The sequence below is a fragment of the Daldinia loculata genome (genome assembly GCF_022478755.1).
Source record: "Daldinia loculata strain CBS 113971 unplaced genomic scaffold F4817scaffold_5, whole genome shotgun sequence".
Classification (NCBI taxonomy): Eukaryota; Fungi; Ascomycota; class Sordariomycetes; order Xylariales; family Hypoxylaceae; genus Daldinia; species Daldinia loculata.
Window position 1 is genome coordinate 148,744 of NW_026054859.1, and position 20,822 is coordinate 169,565.

The window sequence follows — 20,822 nt, forward strand, 5'->3', positions numbered from 1 at the left end:
CTTTCTGGCTATAACTCATCAAATGAAGATATAGTTTAGTATATAAACTTTTGTTTCCTTCCTCTTGTTCAATGGGTGCCTAGATAAAAGGTACTTATAAAGGACATACTTTGATCAACCCCATGATTAAGATATAAGGGAATGAGTCAAAAGATTATAGCAGTGACTAATTGATGTAAGAATGACTAACTACTATAGCAATGACTAATTTATATAGTAGTGACTAACTGATAAACAAATAATATGAAATGTCTCACGTTTACACGCCTAAACTATAGCCCACACTATTATTTACTCAACTACTAGCACCTAGCAATGTGAGAATTTGTCATAACTGGCTCTTAAATATCTTATAAAGAGGTAGAATTATACGATTTTGACGTTTGCGTTATACAGAATGTCATATCTGAAGACAACCTTATTCGTAATCTAGTCGGAATCCCCTTTGTCAATCAGTGTAAGCTGTGGCGTTAATGGTGAAGGCTGTGTTACACGATATAGAGGTCATTGGAATAATCTATAGCTGCGGCTCTGCTACTATTCCTGTACGGATGGTGGTCAATATACATAGCCTCCTAGGAACTCTCCTATTTAAGATTTACTAAAAGAATAATTTGATCATCAAGCACCTTTATCTTTACATATGGCATTCTCTTAAGAGGTATACCCTCTGTCAAATATTATGCCCTTGATGGATGTCATACATAGAGTAAATATCAAAATAGATAGATTGAACTGGTAACACGTGCCTTTCTACCCTTTTATGAGGGCGCTATGCGCCCCTTATATAGTAGGTAGATATACCCCTGTAACTACCCCCAACCCACTTATACCCTGACACCCTCAAAATAGACCGGTAAGAATACACACTGATTCCAGCCTTGTGTCAAAGGACAAGAAGACCTCTCAGGATATCGCAAGTCTTTGGTATCCAATGAAGTATGAATATGATAGATATCTTGTCCTCTTAGTGTCCATCTCATTGTCAGTCAAGTCATCGATCCCAAAAACATTCATCTCATACATCTTCAATAGACCACCCAATTCAACGCTGATTCTAATTGTTTGGGTAATTCAAAATGTACTTCCATGATATTACAGTTATTATACTCTTGGCACCTGTTACTATCTTGACAGTACCACAAAAGGAGACTGCTGTTAACTACTATAAGTTCACTTTCAAGGACTTTAAGGGCTAATTGGATGACAATGGAAACAAGATTTCCGGGAGCAACATCTCTGGGAGGGATATTCTCTAGCACAACAGCGATTATGTCTCTAGTTGTGGTGATGAGTGGGTACCGGTAGACGATTTTCAGAACGGACGTCAATATTGGCTTGTGTAAAACTTGCTATGGACTGAACAGCCAGTACACCAAGGGTGGCACTTGGCAGATCGACAATGGCCAAACCCCCTACTACGCTTTACCTGGTAGAAAATAGGCTCAATTAATACAAACTACAAAGCTATTGGAGATATTGGTGTCTTGAGTTAATACTAACTCCTTAACATTCGGGAAGAGTGGTGTACTCTGTTGATTACCAAGAAATCAACCTTCTCTAGTTGAGAGACATCAATCGATGTGTACCTACTGTTGTCTCATTAGTCATGTTATATTCTTACAATATTATATACTCGTTTAAGTTTTTAGCTTGTTTATATTGGAAGTAATAGTGTAAAAGATAATTGGTCATACTATTCCTAATCGCATAAATTATACAGGACGAGGTCATAGTATAGGCACCTATGCGGAAGTTATTGTCACTGTACGTATTCCCTTATTAGCAAGTTGCTTTCTTTCAGACGGCTCATATGCTGCATTGTTTAACCATAAAGCAAGATATACCTGTTGTGTTAAGTGCCTAGACTTTCATTATAGATACGGATTCGTAGCGCGGCTAAGTTCTTAAGACTAAGGGGAACGGCATGAACTAGATATGACTTTGGTATACTAGATCGTGACCTCGATGTCGGTATATTCTAATGAGGATATACTTCTACCTATTTACTCTCCTACTCTTTCATCTTCCTGGGCTTGTACGTATGCTTGCATATGGTGAGCCATCTAGGGACATACAGGATCGAACTGGACGTGATCATCATCGGCGTCAAAGAACCTTGAGTTTGCCAGTGACAACCCCTCCAAAGGTTAACAGATAATTCACGTTAAGAGGGAGTTCTAACACTACAAAACGGCCTAGTGGTCGCATGCGCATGTAAAGAACATCACGAACTTCTCTCGAGGTTCAGGGTTCAATTCATGTGTTTAGCAAAGATATTTTCTTTAATTCTGGGATGATGATGTTCACGTCCAGCCTAGTGGAGCTTAATGTTATAGGGGTACCAAGTGGTACCCCTTAGCAATGACCAAAGCCTTCGTTTCTGACCAGAATATTTTTTTTTTCTGATTCTCCCCAACCGAAGTTAGATGATCAAAGTACATAATTATGAGTTCGATAGTTCGACATTACTATAGTGATAAATGGTGTTTCTGCATTTTCCTTTTTTACAGCCACGTGTGTTCCATGAAACTATTTATCCGACTTGATTCTTCTTTTTTCTACTCCATGTGTTTCTCATTGACTTCCGTTTACGTGCTTTGTTTTATCGCTTTATGCTTTCGTTTCGATTCCTTGTAATAGCATATCTTAGTCTTTCTGACTTAGCTTACCTTTACGTGATGTCATATTCTTTGTGCTAAAGGACGCTCGTCTAAGACATACTAATCAGATAGCGGTGCTTTAACCATTCGTTCTGTCGCGATTATAGCCACACCAAAGTATTTCCGGAATATAAAAAATAGGCAGGTGTTTGAAGTGGCACGACGAAGGAAAAAAAAGCCTCGATTTTAGGGTGCTATATAAATAGGACGAAGCCATAGATCTTATCTATGGAATCGAAATAGAATAGCGTTATCTTCCCGCTACGATGAGACCAAAGGGAGCGCTTGGCACTTAATGTGCCACGCGGCTCACGTAAGAAGGATCCCGAATTAGACGCGGGTTGGTCAACATCGACTATTTTGTCGTTAGGCAGAGGAATATCATCTTCTTGGCAATTGTTTGAATAGGCAGCTCGTATGTTTAATGAAGTGAGAGTCGTATTGGGTATGCATCATACTATGTATAGGGCTATGGTTGAATTTGGACTGGCGAGAAATACGACCAAGGGCATAGAGCCATGGGACCAATCAAAATTGGTGGCGAGAATTAGGATCTCTTTACCTACGTAGCAGTAGCATCGCAATTCTGTACTTTATGAGGAAAGGTATTGTTACATGTGTATGCGCCTTGTACTGCTTGTGTTACCTTGTTTTTGTTAGGTTTAGGTATGCTTGTGATATGTTAGTTATTAATCCAAATTAATCTTTGTATATCCCTTGCTGTTATTGATATTGTCAAAGAAAACTGCATGTCCTTGTGCATGAAGTGTAGCGCTCAGCTGATGGAACGGCGTGGGGTTCGGCGGTCACTAAGTCTACTTTACCTTATCTGTTAAATTATTAGTGGCGTACGGATTACTTCGTACATATATGTATTCCTTGCCCGCTGAAGAGCTTGAGAGGTTGCTGCTTTGGATCAGGTACATACCAGCATAAGGTAGGTACCTGTCCTGGGACCTGTAACTGGGAGATACATTTTAAGAAAAAGAGGGTCTTCGACGCACGCGACCAAGGCGGCTCTGATGCGGAGAAGAACGTAATTTCCCAGGTACACCGCTGGACCAATGCTGGCAGTATCCAAGCATCTCATGAAAAGTCTCCAGAAAAAGAATGTACAGATCGGGTAATACATACAAATTAAGGTTGACAGTTAGGACCAACTCTGGGCAGGTAAGGCAGGTACATAGGTGCATTAAAAAAATACCTCGGTAAGTACAACTGTAGGATGGTTGCGCATTCATTCTCTATTAAAATCCTCGTTGGCCCCTAGTTAGTCTTGGCATACTAGGATCTTTCTTCAGGATTACCAGTCACTTCTATCTGATACGTGCTATACACGAAAGACCCAACCAGCATCTAGGAACATAACTGACCAAAGAGAGGCTAAAAAAAAAAGAAGACTCTATCGCCATCCATCCCTCCAAACAACGTTCTATCGTCTTGGCATTTCAAAAATGACGATCTTAGCTTTGGGACACGAAGGTTCTTGGCATTCTTCTTGGCAAAACGACGGAAAAGACGGCATTATGTTGCATGTCTACATAGACAACTAGATAAAAATAGGAGACCCGTCTTCCAATTTCTGTTTGACGCTTTTCTTCCCTCCTGTTCGCCACAACCCCCCTAAAGAAGTCCGCCAACCTTTCTTAATTCCGTCTCGATGGGCTTTGGTCGCGTATCTGTATGATATCGCAATAGCTGTCTTCTCTCGCTTATTCTTATTCATTCCTTCATTTAGCTCACGCTTTTTATTTTCTCACCCCTTGCTCTCCTTTTTTTAATCTTTATCGAGACGGAGCTTACGCGTCCATTACAACGTGCTAATCGCATTGTGGGGTAGCATAGTGGACAGCTGCATTGTCTTTTTTCCTCTTTCGCTTCTTGACGGCGGTTGATCTGTTGCGCGCGCGCAACCACAAAGGACTCAATGGGGTGGATTACAGATCAGTATTCTTTCCCTCGACAGCTTGCTTCGAGTCGATACGTCGCGATGATTCTGTCACGGAGACGCTCGCTATTATTCCTAGGCTTGCCATTATTTTTAATAGGTTTGTATTCTTTTGATGAAGCTCGAGTCATGCATATCTTGCGACTAACCGAATTCGTAGTCTTGCTTTTTTCTGGTAGTGTCAGCGTTGACAACGAATGGGGACATAAATTAGATAGCATAGGGGACAACTTCAAAGCTGGTGTTAGCTATGTAACTGGTAACGGTACCGTTCAAATATCGTATCCTTCGACCAACGCGCCCCACAATACTTCTTCAACTTCTTCATCTCTTACTCCCTTCCCGAGCGAACTGTCAAGCGGTGCTACCAGTACTACCATAAGAACAAAACCGTATGCCCGACCTGGTTACGAATTACCACTTGCCAATGGAGTACCGCTTCGTATCATGGCGCTTGGTGCGTCAACCACTCGTGGTGACAGTCCCGAGGAGGGAATCGATAACAACGGTTTCCGCCGACCTCTCCGTGAGAGGCTCACAGCCATCGGCAACAAGGTTAACTACGTCGGTACTCAACGTCTCGGAAACATGACTGATAACGATATCGAAGCTTATCCCGGTGTTGTTACTGCGACTATCCATGGAAATGCTAAGAAGGCCGTTCCCAAATCGATGCCTAACCTTTTCCTTGTCAACGCTGGATCCAACGACTGTTTCCAACATGTTGATATTGATAACTTCTACAAGCGGTATGACGCCCTAGTCCGCTACCTTCTCGAAGCTTCGCCGAGATCCACTATTATCATGTGCACCATCCTACCTACTTGGGACAAGCGATTCAACGGTAGAGAGGAAGTCTGGAAGGTCAACCCGCAGATCCGGAGGCTGGCCAAGATTTACAAGCAGCAGGAGCTACCGGTAGTCCTCGCGGAACTGCAAGGTCCTGACGGAATCCAGGATGGAAATCTGGCTTCTGACGGCATGCACCCCGGCACTGCCGGTTACGAAATGATGGCTACCAAGATGTACGAGGCTATTGTAGAGGCTGATGCCAGGGGCTTCTTACAACCGCCCGTGCCTGTCCAGGGAATTCTTGACGACGGCGACGAGGAGCGGAAGGACGAAGACTACAAGAAATGGGTAGAGCGGAAGAAGAAGATGGACAATGCGACGGCAACTGCCGAGCAGAAGGAAATCGAGAGGATGCTGGCCGAACTTGCAAAGATGAAGAACGAGAAGGACAAGCCAAAGGAGAAGGAAAAGAAGCCCAAGAGCACCAAATTACGGCGGCACCCGAAGATGCTGTTCTAGTTAGCTGATAAAGCGGGTTCTTAGTTCTTGAACACAACTGGGCATTTTTTTATTATTGGTCTTGCCCATACGAAGTAACGGCCTCCTCACTGTTATCATACACCAAATACCATGTAGACTATGTATCTATTAATCATGCCTAAGAAGGCCAAGATTTTAATTGTCACTGTTTCTCTATTACTTATGCCGTGGAGTCGTATAGTGTAGATAAGTATGTTCGTGCAACTCGCTATTAATTCCGATACGTTTGATGTGAGCTATGAATCTAACTTCTTACTGCATGCAAGTTGGATCGATGTTTTCTATGGAACAAACAAGAGCGAAATACGGCTCGATATGTCGATCGAGTATGTATCCGGATAGGCATGTATGTACCTAACGTATGTACATACCGTCGCGTGGTGTGGACTCTAATAATAGCTGAGACTGCGATGGATTGGGTACTGTGCCACCGAATTGAGTTTTGAGTTTTGGGATTTTAGTTTAGCGAATATTCTATATCCGGGCCGCCGAAAGTTACCGTCCAGTCGGTGAAATTGGTAGGAGCTTTTTTTATTAAGGTTGAGCTTAGGTACACTAGTGGGAGGTGTGGGAAGTTTCCAGGTGCCAGGCTACCTAGTCCCAGGTTCTAGCGTTTCTCCCGGCTTGGTTAAGTCCGGATAAGACAGAAGCTGCAGCCCAACCCTGCCCAACTCTTGGCTCGGAGGTCAATGCGAATTACCTACGCGCGCCATACATAGACGTGGATCGCGAATTGTAACCTCCGCAAATTCGTGCGACACCCGCTTATTATCGTGATGCGTTGTTGTTGTTGGTGTCTTTAGCCTCATTGCATTAAGTCATAGTTATGAGAGAAGACATGTGATGTCGGGGAACGAATTAATCTTCTAGGATTATAGATATTTGCTAATTAATATTCGATAAGTAATGGCGATTCGTTTGCGATAGTTCCACCCCCGTCTTCCCCTACCCACGCCGACTCTTGTGTTATGGCTAGTCAAGCCAGCGTAGCAAGCAGCCAACCCGATCCACGACAGTTGAGACTTATTGCCGCTGCAGCTCAAGCCAACGAAGCCAGGCTCCGCGATATCTTGGCCGAAGACCCTCCTTGGACATCTAGTAACGATCAAGACGCGCTTCGCCAATCCCTTCAGAAAGCTGCAGCTCGCGGCAAGCTCTCCATCATCCAGCTTTTACTCGACCACGGCGCCGAGGTAAACCCTAAACGAGAGAATGAGGTTCCTGCCCTGGTGAAAGCTGCCGAAGGAGGACATGCGGATATAGTGGCTGAGTTGCTGAAGCACAATGCCGACCCAAATGGGCGTAATCGCAATGCGCAGACCGCTCTATTTAGCGCCTGCTTGAAGGGGTTCAACAAGGTAGTCGAGACTCTATTAGAAGGGCGTGCGAATGTCGAAGCACAAGACAAGGAAGGGCGAAGTCCCTTATTATTCCTAGCTTCGGAAAAGCCAGGGAAGGAAAAATGGACAATTGACACCTTGAAGCTACTCCTGAATAATGGGGCGAACCTCGAGGTGAAGGATCAGATTGGTCGAACGCCGCTATTGTGGGCTGCAACTAATAGCAATGTTGAACTTGCTCATATCTTGTTGGAAATGGGCGCCGACATCGCGGCTACGAACAACCGTGGGCGAACTGCCTTACATCTTGCTGCCGAAAGCCACCACAAGGAGCAGCACCAGGATATGGTTAAGCTACTCCTTAATTATGGAGCTACTCCTCGTGCTGTTAGTGACGGCGGTTGGACGCCCCTCCATAACGCTGCGCAGAGCGGGTATGCACCTGTTGTTACCTTGCTCTTAGAAGCTAATGCCGATATAAACGCTGAGCTCTCCAATGGGATGACGCCTTTGCACTGGGCTGCTTTTAACGGCTTTGAGGAGATTGTGCGGCTGTTATTAACTCGGCCGGATGTCGACATATCTATTAAGGATAGCTTCAACCGGACAGCCATGCTCTGTGCCGCTGAGAAGAACCACCCCGAGATTGTTCAGCTGCTCTCGCCTGCGCGAGCTGCCGACCGCCTATCTCCTATCGCGCGTCGGGCATGCCAAGCTTTCGAGGCCACTGTCGTAGACTTTGGCCAATTCGAAAAGAAACAACTCGTATCTAAATATTCCGTATTTGATCTCTTATACGGATGGGATTCCGAGAACGACAAACCGAAGATTCCTACGTTGACCAAGAATATCAAGTATAAGCCAGATTTTAGATGGATCCATCTTCCTGCGAATAATGTATAATCTAATCGAGTCTCCCCGTTATGACAGATAGGACTAACACGATACTATAGATTGATTGGGTTGAGGTACTTGATTTCTCCCTCATGTAGAATTTTAATCGGCTCACGCTCTAGTAGACACTTCTTGCCAAGTCCTTCATCGAGGCAGGACATCGGGATATTGAAGCGTTTAAAGCGCTGGAGAAATGCTTCGACCAAGAGCATCGCGGGGAACTTCCACACGCCCACTTTATGAGGACGAACTCGCATCGTATTACCGCGCATCGTGCTGGTTTCCAAGATAGAAGGGAGGATAAGTCAACCCTTGCCCCCTTATCCGAGGAACCGTCGGAGGTTAGTACGAGGTCGAGTCAGAGCGGCGGAGACTCAAGCCCTAAGCAAAATGACTATTTTGAGGACGACGCGCCTTCTAAAAAGAAAAGCAAGTCTGAGCAGATCATGGAGCGGCATCCTAAGAAGCATAAGCGGGCTAAAGGAGCCCCGGGTAATCCATCACATCGACAAGATAGCACCACGAGTAACTTGAGTAACAAGTCCCAGGTTCCACTCACCTGGGGCACACCAGGTTTTGCCCCCTCGAACGGGAAGATCGTCTTATTCGTAAGCACCTCATTTTATGTTGACAAAACGGTAGGCAACAAAACTAATTTGCGAAGATGCCATTCCTACATTACGAGACAGATGAGCGGCGGCAGAAAATGAGCAATGCTATCAAAAATGCCCATGAAAGGCGACGGCTCGTCGACACCTCCCGAGATTCACTCATCATAAACGCGTATCTACACAACAACCCGCCTCTCCACCCGCGGCGAACCCTCGACCAGTTCTTTTACCACGGCATCGACACGTCAGCGAGAGACACGGATCAAGTAGTTTATCGGTATTGTAAAAGGTACTTGTTAGAGCCAAAGGTATTCATGGTTGACCAGCTGTGGCTCTGGGTTATCGGAAAGGGTAAGCCGCGTCTGGAATACTAGTTGGGATTATGACTTATTCATCTTAGATCTTATCATTACGTGCTTTCCTCAACGCTGGGATCAACCTAAGCAAGATCCTTTAAATGTTTTGGATGGGATTATAGAGGAAACGAATGCTAAGACTCGACCGCCAATTGGATCTGTGTGGTACGTATACAATTTCACTCCTTAAACCCCTCTGGTTTTATTTCTAGAATAGAGGCTAACAAACTGCCCATAGTATGTTACTATGCCCTTCCCTTGTATTTCCTATACAATCAACATATTCTACTTTTAAGGTATACTTCTTAAATGTTTGCTAGGCACTAACATATACCAGATGATTTGGCAATGCTTATAACTAGTCGTTGTTCCGGAACATTTGACCGGCACCGGCTCGACGATCAGGACTTTCAGTTTTTGGACATGTTTGAGAACTCTATCGGTGTCGTCACGGATCGGGAAAGCCAGCTGTTTAGTCGCTTTAATCGGGCTTCGGCACAATCGGCACGGTGGCTTCAATACCATCGACGTCAGCGTAGCATTGGCCGACCGGCTCGTCTGTCTTCGTTCGGGACGCCGGATCCGTACGAAGGGAACAGTGCAGACCAGTTCCCGGACGCGCTGCTCGATATCGGCGTCGAGACATCGCTGTTGGCTGAAATCAAGGACATCCGCGACGAGCTGAGCATCATCGCCGTGATCCTGGACTCGCAGGTAGCCGCGCTCGCCGACTTCGAGGACCAGGTAACGGAGGAGTTGCGCTCCGAGGGTCCTAACCGCCGCGCCACCGACACCGCCGTCGCTGAGATCCGCAAGCGCAGCCGGGAACAGCTGCGGGGCCTCGAGGTACGGCAGAAAGATATCTGGCGTATGGACCAGCAGGCCGCCTCGCTCTACGACAACCTTACCGACCTGCTTGACCTCAAGCAGAAGCACTCGAACGCGCTCGAGGCCAGGTTTGCGGGTGATCAGGCGGTCATCGCGGCGAAGCAGGGGCAGACTATTATGGTATTTACGATCGTCACCATCATCTTCCTGCCCATGAGTTTCATCGCCGGATTCTTCGCCATCAACCTCCAAGAGTGGCAAGAAGGCACCCTGCTGACAATCCCGTACGTGAGTAAGTACATGTTTGGGATCGGCCTAGGCGTCAGCGTGCCGCTAATTGCCATGGCGTTCACGGTCACGGATATCACGGACGCGGCGAGGGATATCTTCGGCGCGGGAAAGAAGTGGCTAGGCAAGAAGAAGAGGCGGCTTTCAATAGGAGAGGAGAAATGCGATGAGGACGTGGTCCCGGAACAGGAGATATATGTCCCGCCGATAAGTTCGATATCGCTATCGCACCGCGAGCGTGGTGGACTGGGTAGAGAAATACAGACGGATGGACTGTCTGCAAGGACGAGGCCGAGACATAGTCGCGAGCGTAGCGATGACTACGGATACTACGCTGCAGCGAGATTGTCGCCCGTATCGGGACGGTACGGATCCGGCGCTCCGCGAAAGGTTAGCTTCGGCGACGCGGATGGAAACGGTCATGCGACGGGGGCTCCGTGGGCACGGCCTAGTCTTGATCGTAGCCGTGGAAGGAGGTTGAGTGAGGACTTGGAGAAGGGGCGGTACGCGTATGGATGAATGATGAGATGGGATGTGAAGTTTAAATATGAGCACAAGTATGCCGCTTATATAGTATGTTTACGAATGAGTGGCAAAGTGGGTTAAGTTGGGAAAATTATATGATATCTTATACCCTAGTAAAATTCCGGCTCATGGATAAAATTATAATATATTGGTTAGATTTGGAGGATGATGATCATCTGTATACTAGCCAACTGCGTACTTCGTGGATACGGTGAGTATCATTATGAATTGTAGTTATAAGGCCGTGTAGCCAAACTTTATACTAATCATACGCTCAATTTGGGTCTACACAACTTAACAATTGAGATCAAATAAAAATATAAAAATATTGACCTTTCCTATGAAAGGGGACAAGAAAAATAGAAAAAGAAATGCATCAGCCGCGAATCGAACGCGGGGCCCATCGATGGCAACGATGGATTTTACCACTAAACCACTGATGCCTTGGTGCCTGAGACTCTCAAGAGTGATTGGCTTGTGATAACTGCACGCCTATTCAACATATATATAGCCTCATTCTATTTGTCAACGCTAGATATAAAAGTGGGGTCCAGAATCAACCATCTCCCAATCAGATAATCAGAACTTACTCTCATCGGGACTCCTTACACATATACACGAAGCCCAGCGTGGCGAGAACACATTCCAGTTTCACGTAAATCTGAAGTTTCTTAAATTTTCCAGAAGGACATACCATTCAGTCGATATCACCGAAGCTAGGGAATAAAAAAAATAAAAACAAAACTATGAGCATCAGCCCTAACTTCCCAAACGCCGCCTCCCCCATGCCCCCGGCGGCACCGCCGTCGCCCCCAGTGTCCTCGGCTTCGTCGCCCGCTGCGCCGTACATCAAGCCCCAGCCGCGGCCGCCCAGATCGCCCGCGCGCGCGGCGCAGATCAGGGTACAGAACCGGCGGCGCGAGTACCTCGACCGGAATCCGGGGTATTTTAATTCGCTGGAGCATGAGCTCGCTGGTATGGGTTTCGTGTTTTCTTACTCTTCTCGCCTTGTTTTGTTTGTTTAGGTTCTCGGGAGATATTCACTGCATGTAACTGACTTCAGATAGACCCTATACTATATGACGCGCTCATACGGCACTTCCAATCGCCGGCTGAGCGCGAGAAAGAGGGGCGCGAGAAGGGGTATTCGCGGGTATTGGAAGTAGACCTTTTGCGCGGCGAGGCTAAGCTGGCGCAAATTACTGCCTCATCCATAGCTTCTTCCTCCCAGGAAAGTAGTCTTCCCACGGAACCTTCAACAGCAGGGCGACCGTCTTGGCTCCCGAAACCGGCGGCGGAGGATACCGATCCGTTTATTCGGGAGTATGCTAACGGAGGTGACGGTCTCGGCGACGATGGCAGTGGTGCTAGTGTTAGTGGCGACGGTGCTGAAACGAAGCTGAAGGGGTTACCCCGGCGGCCGGAGACTAAGGAGGAAGGGCGCGGGCGTTGGGATGACTTTCTAAGGCGCCGGTTCGTGCTGGGACGAGATGAGGATTTTGACTATAGCACTGTGGATGAGAATGATGAGTTTGACGTGCTTGAGCGCCGTGAGCAGGAGGAGGCGTGGTTCGATGATGAGGATCCTGATTGGGCGAGTGATTTGGTCGAGGATCAGGGGGGTGGTGACGGGAAGTTAGGGGAGAAGAGGCTTGAGGGGGAGACTGGAATTCAGGATTTCTGAATAGTGGCTGGTTCTCATCGTACAGATTACGGATACGGCTGGGATGAGATGCGGCATGCCACGACACCTGTTCTACGGGGTAAAAAAGATAATAAGGTATAAGGGGTCTAAGCTAGCCGCTTTCACAGCTTTATAGAATTATGGCACATATGGACGAGCTAGGTATGGCAAACCTCCTTATTCCCTAACATGGGATCAATAGTCTAGAACCATCGGGTTCGAGCTGTATTAGTGGTACCGTGGAGGAAGCCGGCCTATACCACCTCAAATAACATCGGTTAGGGAATGATGCGAGGGGTAAGGGTATTAATCTTCGTGTAATTATAGCTAGGGGCTAAACTGCCTTGACTATCTGGTTCCAAGTCGAGCTTTAGCGTTTAGGCGGAGGGACAAAGCAATAGGCCAAGAGTCGTCTTATAAGGATCAAAGATTCTGAATAAACATCGATGCAGCACTATCTAGCTACCTGATATATCTAGTCTAACTCAGGTACAGGCAGATGATCGACAAGCTTCAACTGCAATCCAAGCTGCGCGAGGGCCTTTACTGCGTTCTCGTCCCTCAGTCTTTCGGTTTCCTCTTTCGTTGTTAATACAAAGTCATGTTTCAACAATAAACCCCCTTCCTTGAAGTCGTATTCTTTCGCCGTTGCTGCGTCGGCCTTCTCGAAATCTACTACTAGACTTTGCTTCACGCCGAATACTGCGTCTGATGTCTCGTATGGATCACCGCGCGCATAGAGGGCCCTAGTTGTGAGATTTGTTAGTTTTTTCCCCCTTTTTCCCCCTCCACTTTTCACGATGGTAGGAGAAGTATTTGACTCACGTAATTAAATGATCCCATCCCTCCTTTTCGAACATGAAATGTAAATGCGCGGGCCTCCAGCAATGTCTGCCCAGTCTCTCCAGGAGTTTCCCCACGGGACCATCGTGCGGGATGGGGTAGCTCACGGGCTTGATCCCCTTAAACCAGAAGCGACCCTCGCTGTCGCTCACCATAACGCATCGTTCGCTGGGCTCTCCGCGATTGGAGTGCTGCACGTCATAGTGGCCGCTGCTATCTGTCTCCCAGATGTCAATCTTGACGTCTGCCACGGGCCTTCCTGCCGTGTCTTTTACGGTGCAGATACACAGTAGCGGTTCTCCCTCGGGGTCCGACGCCATGTTCGACCCATTAGGCAACGTCGGTGCATCATGCGTATGGAAGGGTCCTAGGACGGAGCCCTCGGTTGACGACGGCGGCTTTGGGTGGTTGATACTGTCGACTAACAAGGAGAGACCCAGGATATCTGAGAGCAGGATGAATTCCTAAGTCGGCACACCATTAGTCTCCCTGCTACCAGTCTACCTCTTCTAAAACCAAAGCACACTTACATGGCGCACATCGCTACTAATCTGTCCACAGCCCACGAGAAAGTTGAGCGCTTCCATCCACTCGTCTGTGCTAAGCCGCGTCTCTCGAGCGAAGTCGTGCAGATGCGTCACCAGCCGCGACATCAAATATCGTAGGCGCGGATTTTGGCATTGCGAGTTAATCCGAATCGTATTCGGCGTGATGTTGTCAATCGTCAAGTCTAGAAGCTTTGGTATAGTTACAGGGGCAGCCATTATGACAATTATATAGAGATACGAACTAAACAGCGACAGACATCAATAGAGAGAAGGATAGCTAGGAAATCAATGGGATGATATAATCAAAGCCTAAAGGTCGAGGACACTCAAATGGGTCACTCAGACCTTATGTAATTCTCTGTCATCCTCTATGTCCTCCATGTGCCATGTCCGGCAGTTGATAGTCGGGTCTCTAGTGTATGGGGAAGCGTACTTGTGGGAGAAGTTTAACCCTGAATAACGAACGATATGGTACTAGTCATTGATGCGAGGGCCCGGAGGATTACACGTTGGTGATATACCTCCATTGAAACTCGCCAACCGTGACGCCTACCTACCTACATTAGACCGAGAGCAGCGTTACACGGCGTTGACCAAAATATAATTTAACCTGCCTGTAGGTGCCGATAATAAGAAGTACCCCGTCGAAACTAGGGAATATCGTCACATCTACATGCCTAAACGTGGGGTAGTGAGACAGGGATGGAGAGAGGGGCAAAGGAGGAGAGTGCGGAGACTTCGCGATAAATGCTTAGAAAAAAGTACGCCAATCAATCCCCAGATATTTGCAATAAATGGTCCTCCACTAATCTTGTACGAAATTGACTACTTGAGCTTCAAGTTAATCTGTTGATTCCATCTTAATGTAGCCCCTATACTATCTTCTCAACTTTGACGATAATGACAATTCGTAGCTTGAGTTTTGAGCTTCTGTCGATTAAGACTGTATAAGGAAATATAGTATTGTTTTAGAATCCGTCGAGGTTCTAGGACTTCCAGTTAACATAGGCATTTACCGAGGTTGGTGACGAGTAAAATTGCCATAGAAGCCTCCTTGATGATCAGCTTCATCTTATAATAGGGTGCAGGAGAATGAATTAGACGGATTCGTCTAGTCGAAGATATAGGAAGCTGAGAAAACGTTGCTGTATGAATATATGACCCCTAATAGAATCTCAAGGCCCAAGGTATGTAGTAGGCGCGATATCTCAGAGGAAAGGTTCAAAGTATCTGTGGAAAGGGTTACCTAGTCACGGCTTCATTAATGTAACGTTTGAACAATAACTACTAGTTACACAATATATTTCAGCTCTTCCACCTAGATTCGAGCATCACACTGTGGACCTACAACCATGAAGCACGCTTCCGTCACAGTTTGACATAAGTTCGGAAGTGTAGCTTAAAGAAAAAGGCCACGCCTCTATTAGTGCTATCTTGGCCAGCGTCACTCGTGCAGCTGGCTACGACAGACGAGAGTAAAGCGTAACAATTATAAGATGTGTCATATCATCATCCGTGCTAAGAGGTTTAGGGTAGCACAATACGCTTCACCAGGAAAAGTATGTTAGTAGGCTTAGACGAAAGCCATAGTGGAGATTCTCATAGAAGGTAGATAAAGCCCCTATTCTTGCACTACCAACGGTGTAAGATTTATAATCACGAAAAAGCTCTGTATACTTATTTTACCTACATTTCGTTCCCATGATTGCCTTGTTACAGAACACAGCCTAGTTGATAATTAATTGTTTCACTAAATAATTGGCCTATCGGATTAATCTAATAAAGCCACTGCTTGTTAAGACCGCCGAGCAACAAATCAAACGCCATTTTCAGCTCCCAGACCTAGTGGGCTTGGAGGTTCTATATTGTGTATCAACGGGGCGTCGTTTGGGCAAGAAAAACAAGAAAAGGAGAGGACAATATGGAAGAATAAAGCGCAGTCTAGGATATTTCAGCAGGGTTCCAGAGCTTTTCGGTATTTCCAAATAGAATTGAGCGAACGGTATGCTGACACAGTACTCCGCCCTTTTAAGAGCAACATTACCGAGACAATCTAGCCTAGATTCTTGTGGACATATATCACTCAGGTGTGACGTAGATACCGGCAATGATGCCCTCTAGCATATACAGCAACGGGATGACTGTATAAAGGTCTTTTCAACAAATAAAGGACAAAAGTGGCGATGCTGAACTATTGATGCCCAATGAACCAAACCGCAAGCCTTGGGGGCTTGGAAAGCGCCACGGGAAATTAATTGGTCATTGATTCTACGTTTTCCGACCATAGTGAGCCTCGCCCGTTCACCGACGTCTGGTTATGTTACTTCGGAGGCCGGCCAGAGCACATGCTCACTGATATATGCTGCCCGTACATGCAAAAGCTCTCACGGGATTATATTGTGACCAATTGCAGCTTTAGCTGGCCCTACCGAAAAGATGGTGTGTACGTAGTAGCATGTTTCCCACGTGGCCGTGCTGAGTATTGAGACCCCTAGATAGGTTCTAGAAGATCTTCGAGCTTATCCCTCGTGCAACTCGTACACCCACAAGTGGGCGATCTCTAGGTACGGCAGATCGCAGGATGACATGTCACTGGCCAAAGGTGTTCATTTAAATGAACGCCTGTGTAACTTATAGATTGCAATATACGTCGTATCTATGACACGAACCGTAAATGGCCCAATTACTACTGTTGAGATGGTTGATAGGCCACCGGTAAGTAATAAGGCAGATATGTCAAGTCATTTTTCTATAAGTTTGCACATTGAAACATACGGCACAGGATATTAACACCAGCATTGCAGGTGCGAAATCAGTGCTAGTATTGAAGATTATGACGTGAGATGCTTAAACAGCTTTGCCACCGCCACCATAACGACCTCGTTTCATACCTACCTATTAACCTGCGTATGTACACACGCTAAATGATTATTAGAGAAGTAAAAAGAAACAATGTGTACTGCCCCCGTTAGCATCGAGAGTCGGTAGGAATTGCATGCATTTTATTGGTGATAGGTAGCAACTAGAGGGGCCAGCAATACTAAGATATTATTGGTAATTACTCTCCGATGCATCTATATCTACTGTAAGTCTAATAACTTATTACGCCTAGTGGAAGAACCTAACCAATCCCCAATGCCAAATTCACCGATGTTTGGTCACTCGACACTTTCAATTGTGAGTCAACAACCGTAGAATGAAATGTAGTACCTACGACGAGATTATTGCGGCGAGCAATTGAGTGGCAAAATGTAAATATGTACCTGGGTAGTCAGAGGCAGCCTATTTCCTATGTTCACAAATTAAACGACATTGTTTGTCTGTAATTACTTCAAAGTTCGCACAAGAAATGCCTATGGCGGTGTAAAGGACAAGCGCGGGTCAAGAGAGCAATGAGGACCAACCGATCTATAAACTATCTAATGTAATGTGTAAAATGAGAAAATGCTTCTAAGTAATTCTATGACAAAATCCTAAGCACAATAGCCAATCCATGCGAGAGGGTGATCAGGGGGTATAGATAAGTAGAGGAACGACGAATGTCAGTAGAAACCAGCGCTCCAAAAAAAAAAGCCTTTTGTTGGTTTTCGTCCTTTTCCCCCTTTCCTTTTTCCCCTTTTCCCCTGCTCTATCCTCCTGAGTTGCTTTTCTCCGTGTATTCCCATTCTCTATATCCAAGGAAAAGAAAAAGCACAAAACTGCTGCCAAACTCAACCGTGTACACCATCCAGGGTATATTCGCGTAGGCATGTCTAATCCGGGCCTGGGCCGAATGTGAAATCTAGGTCTAAGTCTAAAGTCGAAAACCGAATAGCCGAAAGAACAAATGAACTGAAACATGTCGAATAATGACTCGTATCGTGCATATATGTTTTGTCGAAGGATGCGTAAAGAGTAATAATACCTAGTCGATACTCGTTGCTAAGATCTAAGATCCAAAGACTTATTGCTTGGCCATCAAGAAGAAGCCTATGTATTTGATGAGGCCCTTCTCGAAGAAAGTCCTTTGATTCGAAGATACGCGAGACCGATGGTCTACCTTAACTGCCGACTGTCACTGTGCAGTTGGCACAATGCGGGTGGCGATGGCATTGAATGCAGGAAGGGGTATTCGCGACAGTCATCGGGCCGAAGCCACAAGAGCAACAGTACCAAAACTTGGTACTGGTGCTGGGAGAAGTAGGCATGTTGAGTGATGGGCGATTAGATGGAAACTGTAAAGAATCTTGAAATGGCGAGAGAGACTTATATGAAGTGTTGACTCTGAAATGTAGTGGGCTGGTAGTATGAAATGAAATTCCTTCCTGCGAGGGCCTGAGGCCTTTTATATACGATTCTTTACAATATCATCCAGGCCAAAGTGGACCTATACTCAGTCATGGTGTATAAACTCGAAGATAATGATACTGTTGGGGGTTAGCATATCTGTTAGGACAACACCTGGAATTTGAACTTACCGACCTTTCAACCGCTGTCCTTGGTGACACCTGTGAATAGTTCGTCTGAGAAACGGCTTCACGCCTTGGTGAGTCTATAGTTTTGCTTCCCGTTGCTGTCCAAGCGGGTCGTGGGCGTACAAGCTTCGCCTCCGCGCAGTAAAGCGACCAAGGGCAAGCGTCGTCATAATAATTTTCCGGTAAAGTAAATTACATTGTAGGTCATGAGTTAGCTTGCGGTACTTACCTAGCCTATAGCGAGGCATCTAGTTCGGTGTCATCTTCAGCACGGGGCGGATAGGCGCGGGCGTCAACCATGGAGGAGTATAATTCAATGTTATAGTTGATTGATCTGTAGTAATGATAGCCAAACAGAAACAGCAGCCCGGTATACTGACAAGTTAAAGAATACATCATTGACCTCACGTGAGATTATGACCAATGGGCTATGCATTGGGGGTTGAATTTGATTTGCTTCGGTTCTTCTCTGGGTATAGCCCTTCATCAACAGCAAATACCAAGTTATTCAAGTTGTGATGTAAACCCGTCGAGTGACTGGACTGAGCCACAAGGACAAAAGAGACCAAATGCCCTGATATATGAGCTGCGCCATTATTCGAACGCTCGATTCGGCGGTATCCGAGTGTTTAACAGAGTACAATTGTATTCCTGCTCTTAAACGCAACAGTATTCGACGCTGTGATTTTTCATTTTACAGTTGTAGAATTACAACTGTTCAATATGGATTGCCTTGGGCAGAATTGTTTGCATCTTGAATACTTCCATTTATTAGTGTCGTTTTTGGGGCTGTACGTCTATAGGTGACACGCAGCAGTCAGCAATTACTAATAAATGTATTTTTCTGAGGTATCAAATGTAAAAAGGGACAACAACTCTAGTCCAGGCAAATTGGTTTAGTTCGAGGCGAAGTAAATACATTTCGCCCGATGAAATATTTCGGTGAATATACGAATACATAGGTAGCGACCTGAATAATAATTAGCTTATGCTTGGCATGCGACGTTGAGTTCGGTGAGTATATGATGACTATGCGATGCCTATACTCACCGAGCCTAAGCCAAAACAACAATAAATGTGTCGCCAAATCTATCAATTGACAATTTCCAAGGAGGTAATATGGTTATTATGATCGCATCCCCAAGAACCGCTGTTACGCGTAGTATAGATTAGAAACATCGTAAATGAATCGATAACATGACCTATTTATCGAGATATCTAAGTTAGTAGTTACTCGAATTCGAATATATACCTGGAATACGTATACTGTTGAACAAAGTGATAGTTATTATTTCTTCAAGTAATACTTACCTAAGTAGACCCTGAAGATTGTTGAGATTCTTGTTGAAGCAAGTAATAAAATAGGGGTATTCTGTGGAAGTATTAAATAGATAGATGATAGTAACCTAGATTCCGTTTACCCCAAGTAAACAACCAGTTGAACGGGAAAGACGAATCTTTATAGACAACGCTATTTTGGCTACCTCGGCTTATAGGGGGCCTATTCAGCCGCATCACACCACGGTTGAGTCGCACTAACTACACAGCGGCGAGGCGGCTCGTGACTCGCCTAGGAAATTAGAGTCGACCTTATGATAATTTCGTCTATCATTATAAAAGGTTGCCAGGGTAATCGCCGAGGCTCGCAGTTGCGTGGGATGGTGTGGCTCTCTTGTTCCCCATGAGGCTCGACTTGATGTCGATTGAGACTCTTCTCGGCTGATAGACAGCACCATTGTGCCTTTCAGCTGAGGCATCAGTTCGCTATCAAATTAGAATAGTGTAGGGGTGTTCCCTGAAAGAGACTTTGCATTAGGAAAAAATCGAGAAAAGTACCTACCTAGCCAATTGTAAGGTGCACATTTCTGTGTTCTCCTATCTTCATCGCTGTTGTTCTCATACGAATGTCTTAGGAGTACCGTTACGGAAATAGGGGCTAGATCAAAGACGGTTGATATTGCGGCTATTTCTGTATGTATGTTAAGGTCGCCGAGGGAAAAGGGAACCTAGAAGCTGAAGCACAAACTCACGAGAAGACCAAATATGTATGAACAACCAAACCAAGATATTATTAATTGCCACCGCCCTTTAAGCGAACATTATGGCGATTCTTATCAAATTCACCTCAGTGTGAACCTGTGTCGTACCGTAGGTTTTTACACTTCAACCTCCCCATGCTCTAAATGTTGATGAAAGGGATACAAGAGGGGTTATAATGAAACCATAGCCTGTCAAAGATACGTCGTGCCGGATTTACATGCAGGCCATCGAGATGCAAGTATTGATATAGGAAAATAATGATTTGTCAGTATCCAACTGACATCTGCCAGTAGCATAATAGGGGACGTTTAGTTTTAATGACAGTTATGAAGTAGGTAGTCGAGGTCTATATAAAATTAGGTGTATTGGGGTCAAGCCTTATATGAGGGACGGACGAAATTTATCTCCTGGATATATATGTAGGTTATAAAGAGCATTGTTACCTAAGGTACCCCATAAGTCCTAGAG

At 45.6% G+C, this 20,822-nt stretch overlaps 6 protein-coding genes and 1 non-coding gene across 7 annotated transcripts; 4 read left to right on the forward strand and 3 right to left on the reverse strand.

Annotated features, from left to right (window-relative positions):
* Positions 1 to 2,413: 2,413 nt before the first annotated feature.
* Positions 2,414 to 2,906, forward strand: F4817DRAFT_326023 (uncharacterized protein). Its single transcript, XM_049301839.1, has one exon. It carries the CDS (start codon positions 2,449 to 2,451, stop codon positions 2,638 to 2,640), a length of 192 nt encoding a protein of 63 aa, XP_049162601.1. The 5' UTR covers positions 2,414 to 2,448; the 3' UTR covers positions 2,641 to 2,906.
* Positions 2,907 to 4,552: 1,646 nt separating this feature from the next.
* On the forward strand, positions 4,553 to 6,179 carry F4817DRAFT_326024 (carbohydrate esterase family 3 protein). Its single transcript, XM_049301840.1, has 2 exons — positions 4,553 to 4,711; positions 4,772 to 6,179. The coding sequence occupies exons 1-2, from the start codon at positions 4,591 to 4,593 to the stop codon at positions 5,920 to 5,922; spliced, it is 1,272 nt and encodes a 423-aa protein (XP_049162602.1). The 5' UTR covers positions 4,553 to 4,590; the 3' UTR covers positions 5,923 to 6,179.
* Positions 6,180 to 6,688: 509 nt separating this feature from the next.
* On the forward strand, positions 6,689 to 11,074 carry F4817DRAFT_326027 (uncharacterized protein). The gene is made up of 6 exons (XM_049301841.1): positions 6,689 to 8,180; positions 8,237 to 8,251; positions 8,303 to 8,785; positions 8,842 to 9,139; positions 9,189 to 9,308; positions 9,482 to 11,074. Exons 1-6 carry the CDS (start codon positions 6,912 to 6,914, stop codon positions 10,777 to 10,779), a joined length of 3,483 nt encoding a protein of 1,160 aa, XP_049162603.1. The 5' UTR covers positions 6,689 to 6,911; the 3' UTR covers positions 10,780 to 11,074.
* An 83-nt stretch (positions 11,075 to 11,157) lies between these two features.
* On the reverse strand, positions 11,158 to 11,228 carry F4817DRAFT_t26. Its single transcript has one exon. It is a non-coding gene; the product is annotated as a tRNA-Gly (tRNA).
* A 150-nt stretch (positions 11,229 to 11,378) lies between these two features.
* F4817DRAFT_212108 (coiled-coil domain-containing protein-domain-containing protein) lies at positions 11,379 to 12,880 on the forward strand. Its single transcript, XM_049298701.1, has 2 exons — positions 11,379 to 11,760; positions 11,853 to 12,880. The coding sequence occupies exons 1-2, from the start codon at positions 11,532 to 11,534 to the stop codon at positions 12,467 to 12,469; spliced, it is 846 nt and encodes a 281-aa protein (XP_049162604.1). The 5' UTR covers positions 11,379 to 11,531; the 3' UTR covers positions 12,470 to 12,880.
* On the reverse strand, positions 12,473 to 14,249 carry F4817DRAFT_212112 (dioxygenase). Its single transcript, XM_049298702.1, has 3 exons — positions 13,843 to 14,249; positions 13,295 to 13,776; positions 12,473 to 13,215 (listed from the first exon to the last, which is right to left on the reverse strand). Exons 1-3 carry the CDS (start codon positions 14,074 to 14,076, stop codon positions 12,945 to 12,947), a joined length of 987 nt encoding a protein of 328 aa, XP_049162605.1. The 5' UTR covers positions 14,077 to 14,249; the 3' UTR covers positions 12,473 to 12,944.
* Positions 14,250 to 17,255: 3,006 nt separating this feature from the next.
* Positions 17,256 to 18,213, reverse strand: F4817DRAFT_326031 (uncharacterized protein). Its single transcript, XM_049301842.1, has one exon. The coding sequence runs from the start codon at positions 17,698 to 17,700 to the stop codon at positions 17,368 to 17,370; it is 333 nt and encodes a 110-aa protein (XP_049162606.1). The 5' UTR covers positions 17,701 to 18,213; the 3' UTR covers positions 17,256 to 17,367.
* Between the last annotated feature and the right edge of the window lie 2,609 nt (positions 18,214 to 20,822).